At 62.7% G+C, this 14,284-nt stretch overlaps 1 protein-coding gene across 2 annotated transcripts in view; it reads right to left on the bottom strand.

The window, feature by feature from the left end:
* Positions 1-406: 406 nt before the first annotated feature.
* The window catches only part of CACNA1I (calcium voltage-gated channel subunit alpha1 I), a 114,914-nt gene continuing 101,036 nt past the window's right edge, over positions 407-14,284 (bottom strand). The window contains exons 30-37 of one of the 2 annotated variants that reach the window (XM_023631848.2): positions 11,321-11,399; positions 10,566-10,687; positions 9,850-10,188; positions 9,438-9,584; positions 8,959-9,081; positions 7,222-7,387; positions 5,495-5,691; positions 407-4,582 (exon numbers count right to left, since the gene is read on the bottom strand). In XM_023631848.2, coding sequence (XP_023487616.2) covers positions 4,088-4,582; positions 5,495-5,691; positions 7,222-7,387; positions 8,959-9,081; positions 9,438-9,584; positions 9,850-10,188; positions 10,566-10,687; positions 11,321-11,399 — 1,668 coding nt within the window. In that variant the 3' untranslated portion in view covers positions 407-4,087. Of the gene's footprint in view, positions 4,583-5,494; positions 5,695-7,221; positions 7,388-8,958; positions 9,082-9,437; positions 9,585-9,849; positions 10,189-10,565; positions 10,688-11,320; positions 11,400-14,284 lie in introns of both variants that reach the window. The other variant, XM_070254562.1, reaches the window with a different exon arrangement.

Raw genomic sequence — 14,284 nt, 5'->3', positions numbered from 1 at the left:
CCACTAAGTTATTTCCTTCTTGTTTCTTTCTTTCCTCCCTCCCTTCCTTTTCTCTCTCTCTGGCTTACTCTTTCTTTTATTCTTTAGCTTATTTGGGTTGGGTTTTTGTCCTTTGCAGCCAAAAGAGTTCTGATAATACCTGTAATATGAATTCGGGAGACGGTGCCAAAGGTGAGTAGATTATTATTCCCCTGTGACCCTCTCGCCTAGGTCCAGCATCTCAGCTACCAAACCAAAGCATGAGAGAGCCAGGCCCAGCAGACCCTGAACAACACCCCAGCCATGAGAGGACCCTTCCATGGAGCATTTTTCTGGATCCCAGATCCCCCGAACCCCCCAGCCTGGGCATGATGGGGACATAACAGCACCCCACCCCGCTGGGGAAAGAACAACACAGACACATGGAGAAATTCTGAAATAGGCTTCTGGGTTTTTATTCAAAACAACACTAGTGGCGGCTGCCACTTGGTTTCTCTATGCCTGGGCCATCTGGGCCAGCAGGGACCAGTGCCATCAGCAACTAGGAGGGAAGTTCATTCACACCATAGAAACTGTACAGCGACTGGGGGTGCGATAGTTACAGCGGCAGGGCCAGGCCCAGGGCTTCCTGGAAGAGGCGGTCTCTGCCTCCTCCCTGGGCCCCAGCTCGGACCCGGCTCTGCCAGGAACACTGATTATTGCACAAAGACAAAAAGAGTACGTGTATCTGGGCTAAACAGCGGCTTCTAAGACCCCAAGCCCTTACACGGCGCAGCAAAGGGGGCCGAAGGTGGCCCTGGACACAGAGGGCTCCGGGATCTGCAGGGCTGATACTGTGCACACTTCATCCTTTAGGGGGCTGCCTGGCGCAGAAGACCGAGCAGGGGACAGGAAGAGGGTTTGGCCAGGGTAGGCCACGGGCCCGTCTGGTCTCGGGTCCATTGTCTGGTCTCAGGTCCATCTGTGCAGATGCTGAGGTGCCTGCCAGCCACCACTGTGCGGAGCCCTGCAAACACACAGCTTGGGGTGTCCGGCACCAGGGTCCCCACTCTCCCCAGGGCCAGGCCGTGTGCGTTAAGGTAAGTTTGTGCTTTTGTGATGGACAGGCCACGGGATCAGGCAGAGCGGAGGGGCCACTCACCCAGCCCTTCTCCACCGGGGCTTGTCCTGGCCAGCCAATCACAGCTTCCTGGGTCCCCAGCCCCCACAGCTCACAGAAACAAGGCCAAGTGGCTGGAAACAGTATGTTTGACCCTCTGGGAACATCCCCAAGTCTCAGGAGGTCCCCGGCCAGGCTTCTCCTCTAGGCTCAGCTGCTCCTCCCTCTAGACATGCCCCATCGGCCACCCAGATGCACCCTCTCTCAGGCCCGTCCCCTTGCCTCAACTGCCCTCCCCACGTGTCTGCTTGTTCTGGGGTCCTAGGGTTCAGGGTAAAGGGATGGTGTCATGTCAGACACACCCAGGATGTATTCCCTGCCCCATCACTTATAACACCAGGTGACACCAGGCTAGTCACGCAACAGTGCACAGGGCTCAGGGCCACTGTGCCGATGAAACAGGGTGACACCTGGGGCCAGAAAACGGAAGCTGCTGACCAGCGTCAGATGCCATCCCCTCGAGCCCCAGCCCGTCCTCCACGCGGTCTTCCCAGGTCCGGAGCCCCTCTTCCCAGCTCCAGCACACGGCACACGCGTCCCTTCAGGAACGTGCTGACGGGCACAACTAATGTGGGGGCGCCTCCCCTCCAACTATGGCTGCTCGGGGCAGACAGGCCCACCTGCGCCCTCTCCTTCCCCAGACGAGTGCCCCCATAATTAGCACCCCCATAGTGACGCTCAGCAGGGCAGGGAGGCCCGCACATGGCTCTCTGGAGTGGGCAGCATTGGATGTGCACCCAGCCTCCCCCACCAGCCGCAGGGCCGCCCAGAGCAGGGGGGACAAGACCCTATGAGGTCACCTGCTCCCCGAGGGGGAAGGCCCGGCGCCCCCTCGCCCTGGAGGCTACTGTCCTGGGAGGGAGCCCAGGGCTTGGGCATCACCTCGGAATCCTCACAGTGGCCCGCCACCCGCACTGCTGAGGCTCCAGAGGCCCAGGGGCACTTGCAGGTCTGACCACCGCGCCAGCCCAGTCCATGGTGCCAGCAGAGGCCAGCAGCCGGGCTGTGCCTCTGGAGTCCAGCCCCTTGGAAACATGGGGCACTTTTTCACATTCCAGGTCCTCAGCCTCGCTGCTACCAGGCCCCTGAGGGATGCTGGGGGCCCTTCACCTCTCCAGGCCTCGGTTTCCTCACGTGTAAAGGGGACCTGGCCACCCTTCCCCTCACCCCCCAGCTCCTGGGGGAAGGGCTCTGCAGGCCACGAAACTTAAGTCACTTGGTACCTGTGCCTTTTGCTCCATGCCCAGGCCCCAGGGGTCCCTGTGTGGTCGCAGACACCCAGAGCCCATCAAGCAGCCCGCCCCACACCACCTGCCAGCCCGGCTGGAGGCCAAGCTCTTGCAGGTCAGGGCTTGGGAAGGAGGACAAGGCCCCCTTGGCGGGGCCCAGCCGAAGCCGTCTGAGGAGCCCACACGGGCAAAGAGCCTGGTTATTGCTGAAGCACAGTGTGTCCCAAGCGGCCGCATGTCCCGCCCCACGGCTCTGCCCGTCTGCAGACCCCCACCATCTCGACCGACCTTCTTCTTTAAACTGACCTTAAATCCACTCGCTTTTAAAAACTTAACCTTGACTTAGGCAACGCGTCTGTGAAATCATGCTTCAAAGCACTGGTTTTTTCTTAATAAATATTGAAATAAATGCATAACTATTCCAATAAAAAATACCCGTCTGTGAATCCATTCGGGAAGCACTGCTGTCGTGAAACCTGATCTGCAGCTTGCAGGGGAGGGGGACAGAGGCCCAGAGACAGGTGGGGGGGTGGGGGAGGCACATGGGTCTCCAGGTGACTTGGGGTGCTCGGCCCAGGGCCAGGCAGGTGCCCCCCGCACCCCCCACTTAGCATCCCGTCTGATCTGCTTTACCCTGAGCCCCACTGGGGTGGGCGCAGAGTGGCTCAGGGGGGTGAGGGGAGCACAGCCTCCTGGAACGGCCACAGCTCAGGGCCCGCCTCGGAGGTCAGAAGCAGCAGGGACCCACCCCACTGACTGCCTGACTGCCTGAGCTCGGAGATGCCGGCAGGGCAGCCCCGACCAGCACAGACCAGGCGGGTGCCCTTGACCTTCCAAGCATCTCTGGGCCTGGTCCATCCCCTTCACCGCACCCCCCCAACCCCCCCCCCCCCGGGATGTCTACCCTCAGCCTTCCTGGGGGCAAAGCCACAGCAGACCCTGCCCACAGAAGTGCCCACTGGGTCCAGGACCTCGCCTGGGGCAGAGCCCCCTGCCCAGTCTTGGAGCTGCCCTCCCTCCACCCCCACCCCTGCCCTAAGAAAATACCACTACTCGCCCCTGGTTTTGCTAAAGAAAGACACCTAACTGGTTGACTAAAAGTGTGCGCGCTCTGGGGCGTCTACAAAAGACTTCACAACAACTAGACGGTCAGGAACAAGACAGACACCCCAACACGTGGGGGGGGGGGGATCTTAGCAGCGTTTTCTCTTTAAAGGAAAAAAATGCACCCTGAATTTCACCTCTTTTTCTGGGCCTGCCTCCCAAGCCAGGGACCCTCGGAGGCCTGAGCGCCCTCTCCAAGTGACTCTCAACCCAGAGGGAGACCCCACAACGCACAGCTGCCCACGCCCAGCAGGACCATCCGCCCCGGGGTGGGCCTGGCCCGGGTCCTCCGCATCAGGCAAATGCCCCGTCTGGGCCCCGGCCTGCGCTTGCCAGCTTTAGCACTTTCTGGAAGTCATAAGCTCTCAGTAAAAAAAATAAATAGATATGTCTGTCTCTCTCTCTATATGCATAAATATATGTCTATGCACGGGAAGGACCGCGGCCGGCCCGGCGGAGCCTCTGAGACCCTGCTCTCCCGCCCTCTCGGCGGCCTGGCGCCGGCCGGCCCCGCACGGGTGCCCAGGTTGTGGACAAGGTATTGCTGTCTGCCCTGGCTCCTGAGGTAAGAGAAGGCGAGACGGGGCGGCGGGCGGCGTCGGCGCGCCCCGCGCCCTCATCTCTTCCTCTTGCTCGCCGCGTCTCCGGGCGGCCGCTCCTCGGGGGGCGGCGGCGGCTCGGCCGGGCCCGGCGGGTCCTTGCGGCGGGCGGCGGCCCAGGGGGCGCGGGGTGGGCGGAGCCCCGCGGCCAGGCTGCTGGCGCTGCTGACCCTGCGCGCGGGCGGGAGGCCGGCGGGCGGCGGGGGCGGCGCGAAGAGCGAGGTGAGCGAGAGGCTGCTGAGCGGCTCTGCGGGCTCGGCGCCGGGCCGCGCGCCCTCCTCGTCCGAGGGCTCCACGCCGCCCGGGCTGGTGGAGCCGCCGCTGCTGTGGCTGCGCTGGTGCGCGCGCAGGCTGCGCCGCGCGGGACCCGGGCCGGCGCGGGGGCCCGGGGCGGGCGCGCGCGGGCCGCGCCGCGGGCTGTCGCTCAGCGTCAGGCTGTCCTCCAGAGTGGTCTGCAGGCTGCCCGCCGAGCTGCTGCGGCTGCCCTCCGGCGACGCGTCGCTGCCCGGGGCCTGCGGGGCGACAACAGGCGATGGCGCGGCGCGCGCTCCGCCCTCCCACCGCCGCCCGCCCCGGGACCCCCGGCCGCTCCCCCGCCCCCGTCCCAGCTGCTGGTGGCTCCCAGGGCAGCACCGCAGTGGCCTCCCTCTGGGCTCCCGGCCCCACGCCGCCCCGCGCTCCTCAGGGGGCGGCAGGGTCATGCACTCAAACGCAGTCAGACCCCGGCCTCAGGGCCCCTCTGGGACCTCGCTCCCGCCACCCTCCCGGTAGGCCCTCCCCCTCCCCCCACCTGCTCTGCCTGCCCCAGGGAAAGCTCTTCCCGACGCCCACCTGCTGCACCCCTCCGGCCTTCCCAGCCCCTCGACCTGCCCCGTCGCACCCCTGGTCCGCGCACAGCCCCTTCCCTGTGGATGTCCTTCCCGGTGTGGATCGCTATCACATAGACTACACTCTCCATGCGTTTATTGTGGCTCCTCGTTTCTCACACACTGCAACGCTGAGCTGTGAGCTCCCCACTGAGCTGTGAGCTCCCCACCACTGAAGTGTGAGCCCCCCACCGAACTGTGAGCCGCCACCCCCACGCCCCCGCAGGGACTTCGTATTCTGCTGCCCACGGTCACCTCCGAGCCTCGCACCCAGCCTGGCACGCGGCTGGGGCCTGCGGGTACTAAAGGAACAATGCTTGGAAGAACCCAGAGCAGCTCCGGCCTCTCCCTGAGCCCTGGTCGCCCATCCACGACAGGGCTGGGGGCTCTGCAGAGTCCTTCTGCTCCATGCCCCAGCCCTTCTGTGTGCCCAGAGGTGGCCCTGCAGGCCAAGAGCTCCCACCCCCCAGATCTGCCCATCCTCCTCCACCCGGGAGTCCAAGGCCCCACTCAGCTGTCCCCCGAAGGGGCGCTCTCAGAGCCAGGGAGGGGCCCTACCTGCCGCAGGAGAGTGCAGTTGACGCTCGGCGACCGCAGGGATGCCCAGGAGCCCTGCAGCGCGATCTTGGGGAGGCTCCCGGCACCAGTGCCCTTCTCCTGCGCTTTCTGGCTGGCAGACACAGCAGGGTGGAAGAACTCGGCCGGCATAGGCAGGAGGGGGCTGGAGGCATCCGGGGAGAAGGGGCTCGGGGGCGCTGCTGGGAGGAAGCAGAGGGAGCTGGGGAGCGGCTCGGAGAGTGAGCTCCCACTGGGCCGGCGGGGGAGGGGCGACCTAACAAGGCGGCTGTGAGACCGGGTCAGGTCTTCATCTCCGAGCCGCCTCCCCACTGTGAAAGTAAGAGACGGAGCCAGCCCCTGTGGCTCCTGGGAGGGCGGGCGCTGGCAAAGCCACAGCTTTTGGAGCTAAGTGGACCAGGCTCAAAGACGGGGCCCAGATGCCTGCCTCGGGGGTGGAGAGACCGTGGCGAGAACAAGAGGCAGCCTGGTACCCGGCACACGGCACTCGCTCCCTGTGTTTGGTCACCCAGTCCTGACACCCCCAGGGTCCAGCCAGGCCTGGGGCCCTGTAGGCAGATGCAGTGTCTGGACTGCTCCACTGCGGGTGGCGAGGGGTAAGGACAGGGGGAGGGGATCACAAGGGCTGGGCTGGGCTGGGCTGGTCTACCGGTGGCCAGCAGCCTCTGCCCATGGGCCCCTCAGCGCCTGCCACGGCAAAGATGGGATGAAGGAATTCAGGAATATGTAAATATGTGCACAAAGTGGCTGGACAGCTTGAATGTCCCCAGGTGGGGGGGTTCCTATCCTACCTCTTCTTCTTATTTAAGGAAAACGCAAGTGGATGGTTAACGAAAGGGGATGGGATTCCATTCCATCAGAAGGGCTCATACGCCCTGTGCCGTTTTGGTTCAGGAAGTCTGGGGTCTTGGCACCTCAGCCATCATGGCCAGTCCAGAGGCTGTGGGCTTTAGGGAAAGTCCCTGGAAAAGTTACTTCACCCCCAGCAGCTGGAAGGTGCTCCATGTGAGGCCCCCCAGAGGATTACTGGAGGTAGGCTCAGCATCTTGGGGGCCCCTCTTCTGCTGAGCTCATCTCTCTGCCCCGTCCCCCAGCCAGTGCTGTGAAACCAGACTCCTGTTGCCTGCCAAAAGGACTGGAGATGAAGGTGAGCCCGAGTGATGAACAGATCACCTCAGTCCTCTGTCCTCGTGTCCATAGTGTAGCCAAGAGCCCAAAGCACAAACACAGGATGCCAAGGATAGGACCAAAGGATAAACATCAGGATATTTTACACAAGAGCTATTGAAGACAACAGATTTCTATTGTTCAACATCACCGTGTGTGAAGATCTGTGGGATAAATACCTCTCAAATTCAGCTCTAGAAAAACATCTCAATAATTTGGCAGCTTTCCTTCTGCTTGATGAGAGCTATGTGTGCCAACCTGTTTCCCTTTTCACCACAGCTCCTAGGAAGCTCAGCATGAATCTTCCACTAGCCCAGGTTTCTGGTATAATCTCGTCTCTCTGTTATTTGGCTCTTGATTTTTTATCCTTGTTATATCAGGCCTGAGATTCCTATCTTTCATTGTCAGTTATCCATCTGGTTCTTTCTGGACTCAATATAATAGCGTGAGCAAAAATACTAAGGAGAGAACTCAACCAGCTCCCTCTGAAGCAGACGCCTGAGATCAGGGCTGCGGGGGGCTGGCAGGGCTCTAACCCTCACCTTGGCTGCTCTCATGTTTCAGCCAGGACCTGATGGGGTTGAACGGGATTGCTTCCATCTCAGACAGAAAATTCTCTGGACCCGATGAGACGGCCGTGTTGGACAGGGGGCAGAAGCATTCACCCAGGTCCCCCACATGCACGGGTGCAGGTGGGTCCGGCTCACCCTGCAGGAAAAGGGAGGTAGACAGGGTAGGAGGTGGAGAGGGGGACAATGGCCAAGCCCACCACAGCTGCCTTCCTATGCCTGCCCCACAGCCCTCGCCCGGGCGCTCTCATGGCCTGGGATGGCCTTCTCCTCGCCTCGTTCACCTGGCCCACAATCTCGTCATCTTCCGAAACCCATGTGAAAGGGCCCCACCTCCAGGAAGCCCTCCCTGACGTCCCAGGCAGGGGGCAGTTTCCCAGTCACTCCTCTCTTGACTCTGAGATCCTCAGGGCAGAGGAAAGTCCTCTTGTCTCTCAGGCACGTGCCTGGTACAAACCCTGGCCCGGTGCAGGGGCCACGTCCAGGCTGTGAGGGCGTGAGAAGATGGCCGCCGTGGCGGGGCCTCCCTGTGAGCGCGCCCTCGGGTGGGCCCCCTCCCTTTGCCAAGCCTCCGTTTCCACTCCATGAATGAGAGAGGAACCCCCTTCCCGGGCCTGGCACCCAGAAGCACCGGCCCCTCCTTCCCCGTGCCCCCAGGGCCCTGCCCCTCCGCGGCCCTCAGCAAGCTCCTCCAGAGCTGCCTCGTGCCCCCTCCAAGGCAGAGGGACCCCGAGACTGGCTCTAGAGTCCTGAGTAAACCCAGACTGTGCTCGCCTGAGGCCAACCAGGCCCCAGAAGCCATGCGCCCCGACACCCCGACACCCTGAGTGGGAGAGCAGTGCAGGGGACAGGAAGGGGCTGAGGACGGGGCGTGGTGGGAGAAGTGTCAGAGAGGACCCTCCCCCCGTCCCCAGCCTTCCCTGGCTGATGGGGGACGGCCCTGGGGCAGTGGTGCCAAACCCAGGCTGACCTGGGGGTCGAGGGGCCAGAGGCTCTCACACAGCAGGGCCACTGAATCCCCACCTGAGGCCAGGGCCTGCCCCTCCCCCTCCCAGCTCCTCCCGCCTCCTGGCCTTCAGGTCACAAGCCGGCAGCAGAGCCTGCAGGACCCGCACAGTGGCCCTTGCAGTCCTCCAGGCCTCTCAGACTGGCCACCTCGGGGGAAGAGGGTGGGAACCAGCCCCAGGGCAGGCTGCCCAGCTCTGCCACTCCCAGCTGTGCGAGGGGCGCAAGCTGCCTCACTTCTCGGAGCCCCAAGTACTCAAGTGTGAGACGGGGGTGAAGCACCCTACTGCCGAGAGCTGGGGCACAGACAGACTGCGTGCAGGTAAAGTGTGTGGCACACAGTAAGTGCTTGTGCCCGATGCGACGCCCCCCCCCCCATTCTCTTCAACCTCACAGCCCCCATGAGGTTGGCCTGCCAGGGTCAATCTCCATCAAATGGATAAACAATATCCAAAGCAACAAAGAGTGGCCAAGGCCACTGGATGCCATGTCGGGGGCCCTGGCTGGGCTCGCTGCTGTGTGACTTCAGGTAAATCATGCCACGTCTCTGAGCCCCAGTGCCCTCATCTGACCAACAAGAGATGAGGGACCGGCACACAGCCGGTGCACTTCAGTGGTATGCTGGGAAGAAGCAGTGTCCTGGCTGGGTGGGCGGGGACAGCCTGCACAGACCCACTGGCCCAGGAGCCCCCTGGGGCCGCTTACCTTGTTGTCTTTGATGCCAGGCAGGCAGGCTGTGGGATCCTCGAGACTCAGGTCATCACCTAGCAGGATGGACGAGGACCTGTCCGAGTTCAGGGAGAAGGCCTCCGTCTCGGCCAGCTGCACCTGCAGGGAGAGGTGGAGCCTCAGGCCCCAGGGCTGGGCTGGGGCAGGCCAGCTGTTCCAGAAAGATGCAGGGCACTGGCTGCAGAGGCCCAGGGATCCAGCGAGCTGGGCAGGGGCGGGAGACGACACAGCAGTGTCACAGTCAGCCGAGGCCCCGGCCCGGGCTGGGCCAGACGGCAGGCAAGCTGTCGTGGGCTGTGAACCCCAAAGCCGGTTGCTCGCCCCCAGACCAGTCACCATCCAGGCTGGCCGGTGTGGGCCTAGCCGGCCCAGTCGGGTCTCTGCCTGCCACTGGGGCTCTTTCCTTGGCTAGCCGCCCCCACCACCAAGTGCCAGTGCCCTGGGACCATGGTTACCTCCTGCTTGTCATGGTGACACTTGTCGCAGCCAGGCGGCGAGGCGTAGTGATGGAAGATGGAGCCAGACAGGTTGTCGATGATGGTCAGCTCCCCCTCCAAGGAGTCCTTGATGATTAAAGAGACGCTGTCCAGCCACAGGTTCTCCTAGGCGGACGGGGACGGGGTGGGGACAGGCGGGATTATGGGCCAGGTCGCGGCCAGCGGGGTGGGCAGGGCACAGTGGCCCCCCTCCCCCGGCTCTCTGCGCCCGTGGCCCAGGCCCGACTCCCTTGTCACAGGGTCACCCCTTCAACAGCGCTGAGCAGGGTTAGGGGGCCCAAATGACAGAGGTCTCTGCCCGCGGCCCCCACCCAGATGCTCTGCCAGCCCGCGGCCCCCGGCGCCCCTCGGCCCCCTCGGCCCCGCGCACCTGGGCTGGCGAGTAGCAGCGCGGGCACCGGTGCCCCTCAGCCTCGGCCCCGCCGGCCACCCCTGCGGGCCCCCGGCCCGGTGCCCCCGGGGAGCTGATGGCCGGCCGCGGGCTGGGCCCCAGGCTGTGGGCCATCTCCAGCTCCAGCTCGGCGTCCATCTCGGCATCCTCCTGGGCCTCCTTGTTGCTGTCGTCCAGGTGCTTCATGAGCACGGCCACCACCACGTTGATGAGCACGAACTGGGCCGTGAGCACGAAGCTGACGAAGTACAGCGGCGACACAAACTGCAGGCTGCTCAGGCAGCCGCGCTCGTCCTGCGTGCAGTCCCGCAGCGTGTCCTGCACCGGGGCGGGGGGTGAGGCCCCCAGGGTCTCCAAGCCCGGCCTCCCCGCTGTCCTCCGTGAGCCCCTCCCAGCCCAGCCCAGGCAGGGCTCTGCCTCCGCGGGGCCCCAGGAGGAGCCCTGGCCCTGGGCGGAGTCGTGTCCCCTGCAATGGGAGCACTGATCCCAGAGCAGCATTTAGGGGCGAACAGAGAAGCGGGTCTGGCCTCCCCTCCCCCTCTCTGTGCTGGAGGGTCCCGGCAGGGCCCTCTGCTTCTCTGCACCCTGCACCCTCATCCAGTGGGCCATGGAGCGCCGGCGGACAGAGGGCCCGGGAGCCCTGACTGCCAGGATCCAGCCTGACCTCCCCTCCCTAGTCCGCCCGGGCGGGGTACCTTCATGATCCCGTTCCAGTTGTCGCCGGTGGAGACCTGGAAGAGTGTGAGGAAGGCCATGCCGAAGTTCTCGAAGGTGGCGTGCCGGCTCATGCCCTCGCATGGGTTCTCGTCATTGCAGACTGAGAGAGAGAGGAGGTCGGCCCAGCCCACGGCAGAGCCCCCTGCACGGCCGCCCTGCGCTGTGCCCTGGCCTCATCTCGGAATCCCCACTACAACCCTCAGAGGTGTGGGAACTGTGCCCAGCCCACAGAGGGAGAAACTGAGGCTCAGGGAGGTGGCACACAAGCTGGGGCTCAGACTCAGGTGTCACCCAGTATCAGTGCCTGAGAGAGAGGGTAGGGGGTGAGGGCCGGCCGCAAGGGAGCCCCGCTTTCTGGGCAGGGCTGGGCTGGGCTGTCCTTGGCCTGAGCCCTGGCCGCTGTGCTTGCTGGGGCAGCAGTGGCTCAGGACGGGCACTGGCACATGGTGCCAAAGGGCGTCCCTGGGAGGTCGGACAGCTGGGGTGTTCCAAGTTGGGGGGCCACCCCACATGCTTAGGGTACACATGTGGACCCAGGCGAGCATCTCTCCAATGCTGCTCCCATCCCAGGAGGAGGTGCAGATGGCTGAGGGTCGCCTGCTGTGGGGTGTCTCCCCAGTACAGAGACCCTGACGGGACAGTCTGCTGGGTCTCAGGCCTCCCCACCCTGCTGAGGCCTCGCCCAGACCCCTTCCGCCCCACCCCCACGCCACCTGCTTCGGGAGCCACTCACCCAGCTTCCCGAAGAGCTCCACGCCCAGCGCGGCATAGATGAAGAAGAGCAGCATGAAGAGGAGGCCCAGGTTGCCCACCTGTGGGGACAGCGGGCAGGGCTGGGCGGGGCCTGGGGACGGGGCGTGGGGGCCTGCGGGCTGCAACCTCCCCCCAGCTCTGTGTCCGTGTCAGCCACCTCCTGCGTGGCCTCCTGGCGGGCCCGCTGGGTCCGGCACAGGGCACAAGATAAGCATAAAGCACTTTGAAGACCCCCGGGGAGCAGCGCGGTGCCAGGCACTCTGCATTCACTAGCTCACTCACTGTACACGTGATCCACGAACTGTCTTTTACCCCTACTCTCCAGATGAAGAGGCCTACTGAGAGAGGAAGTAACTTGCCCAGGGCCACACAGCTCATAAGTGGTAGGACTGGGATTCAAATCCAGCAGGCCCTCCCCAGGGGCCATGCACACAGTCGTATGCCATACACCTGTTTGGGGTTAGTACCATCCACGGATGAATGGGGAGAGGGAGGGAAGTCGGTCTCAGCAATAATGCCACCTCCTCCACGAAGCCTGCCTGGATTCCTCCAGGCAGACTGGAATGCAGTCTGACAGTGTGAGTGTAACCTGTGTGTCCCTGTCACTGTCTTTGTGGTCTTGGAAGTCCTTGAGAGCAGGGACATGGCTAGATTAAGTCAGATCTGCTTCTCTGGGCCAGCACAGGGACTGGGCATGGAGAGGAGTGAATACAGGAATCATGCAGAACTGTGGGCCCCAGAAGCTTCCTGCAAACCCAGCCACCCCCGTCCCACAGCTCCCGTGGGAGAAAGGCGTCCCAGATTCCAAACCTATTTCAAGTCTCCCCACTCACTGGGAACGCCTTGAACTCGCATCACGCACAAGATACGGCTCAAACACACTCTCGCCCTAGAAATGCAGTCTCTCCTCGAACCCCCAGCAGACCCGCAGGATGGGATCAGGGGACGTTCCCACCGGCTGCTGCAAAGCAAACCGCCTGGAGCACAGGCTGCCCGCATCTCTCTGCTCCGGAGGAGGGCTTCCTTCCGAGCGGGTCCACAGCCACCCTGATGGTGTCTAATTAAACGACACTGTGTTCCTTAATGAAACGAGCGCTTACTGAGCAGCCGCGAGCCGATGGCTGAGAGGGATCGGCCTTTCCCGTCGGTACTCCCTCCACCCTCAGCGTCTCCCAGAGCCTGCAGCCTCTGCCTGCCTCCTTGCCTCCAATCCCTTCTCCTCGAGGTCCCCGGAGCCCCCTTCTCAAAGGCAGTTCTGCTTGAGGCCCCCCTTGTCCAGAACCTCCCGTGGCACCTACTGCCCCCAGAACAAAGCCCAAGGGTGCTGTCCTGGCCTCGAAGGCCTGCCTGACCCAGCCCTGTGGCACCGCTCCCAGCCTGATCTTCCAACCCCAGACTCCAGCCACGTGGGACACAGAGCCCATTTGCATATTCTGTTCCTTCTGGAGGGAAGACCCTCTCTCTGTCTTTGCCTGGTAAATGCCTCCTCCCCACCCATCAAAGCCCAGGTCTTGGGTCACCTCCTCTGAGAAGCCTTCCCTGATGCCTGCTCCCTCTGCTCCAGGCAGAGCCTGGAGGGAAGGCACTGAAGTTTCATTTTCATAGCGCTTTACATAGAACTGAGGAAACGTGCAAGGTGGGCTCATAGAGTTTTGAGGGCTAAGTGTCCCCACTCCACGTCGTACTTGGCACATGCTTCTCTTAAAGGGCTGACGTCATTGTAATTACTACCATATGTCTCCTGCTTGAGACTGGGTCGTCCTGAGCATCACCATGTCTCCTGTGCCAGCTCAAGGTTGCCAAGGAGTCAGAGTGAGGGGTAGGGAGGAGGGGGAGGGGGCAAGGAGGCCAGGGAGGCTGGGGGCACACGCTCGCCACCCCCATCCCCACCCTTAGCAGACTTCTCTCACCTAAGTCCTGTTCAGTACTTTATAAGCTGGAACTGTTCTAAACCTCACAACAGCCTTTGTGATAAGCACTGTTAGCATCCCCCACTTCACAGCAAGGAAACTGAGGCATGAGAAGTTAAGCCACACGCCCAGGGGCTTGAGTCTAGACATCAACTCACTTCCTGTCTGCACACCCCCCAGACCAGCGCTCACCCCGTCTCCCACGTGACAAATTCCTCTGAAGGGATTTAGGGTTAGGAAAGCCACATCACCCTGAGTGAATGCCCTCGCTTCCCACCCAGACCTGGCGAGAGCCATGTCGCTTTCCCTTTGCATCTAGGCTGCTGGGAAACTCACACCAAACTCAAGAACGGAACTCACTAACACCCTTAGCCCAGATCCCTGAGAGAATCAACTTTGCTTTCACCTCCCTGGACTGTTCATCTTGTATCCTCATTTGCAGCGTGCTGTATCTGTGCTTTTTATTTTAAGATGCCTAAAGTTCCTTAAGACTAGATGAGTCATAATGAATAAATGAATGTGCCTGACGCTCACCTCACAGCAGAGGCCCCCCAGAGGGGAGGGAAAAGGGAGCCTTAAGCAGTCAGGACAGCGGGGGCGGGCGAGACTGGGATGGCGGAATTCCCAGGAGGAAGAAAGATGCGCCCGCTGTGGCCAGGACTCTATCTCCCTTCCTCTGGCCCACGGGATGTGAGGGGGCTTCCTGACTTCTCAGGGTTACACCCAGGTCAGGGTCTCATGCCGTCCCCTCCTAGAATGTCATATCTGAACCTCTCTGTCCACATCACCATCTCCTCTGCCAAGCCACCCTACAAGGTCAAGCTCAAAGTCCTTGATACCTTCCCTGATTTCCCCAGGGAGGGTCAGGCCCTCCTCCAGCATGTTGGAGGCCCCGTCCCCTGCTGCCTTGAAGCATCTGTCTTCCCCATCAGCCTGTCTGAGAGCAGAATGTGTGTCCTCGGAGCCCAGTCCCAGGCCAGCTACAGAGCAGGCTGGCAAGCACGTGGTGGAGTCAGGAAGGAGGGGGCAGAGGG

Source organism: Equus caballus, chromosome 28, assembly GCF_041296265.1.
Source record: "Equus caballus isolate H_3958 breed thoroughbred chromosome 28, TB-T2T, whole genome shotgun sequence".
NCBI lineage: Eukaryota > Metazoa > Chordata > Mammalia > Perissodactyla > Equidae > Equus > Equus caballus.
The sequence above is the reverse complement of the archived record's forward strand: the minus strand, read 5'-3'. Positions and strand labels throughout refer to the sequence as shown.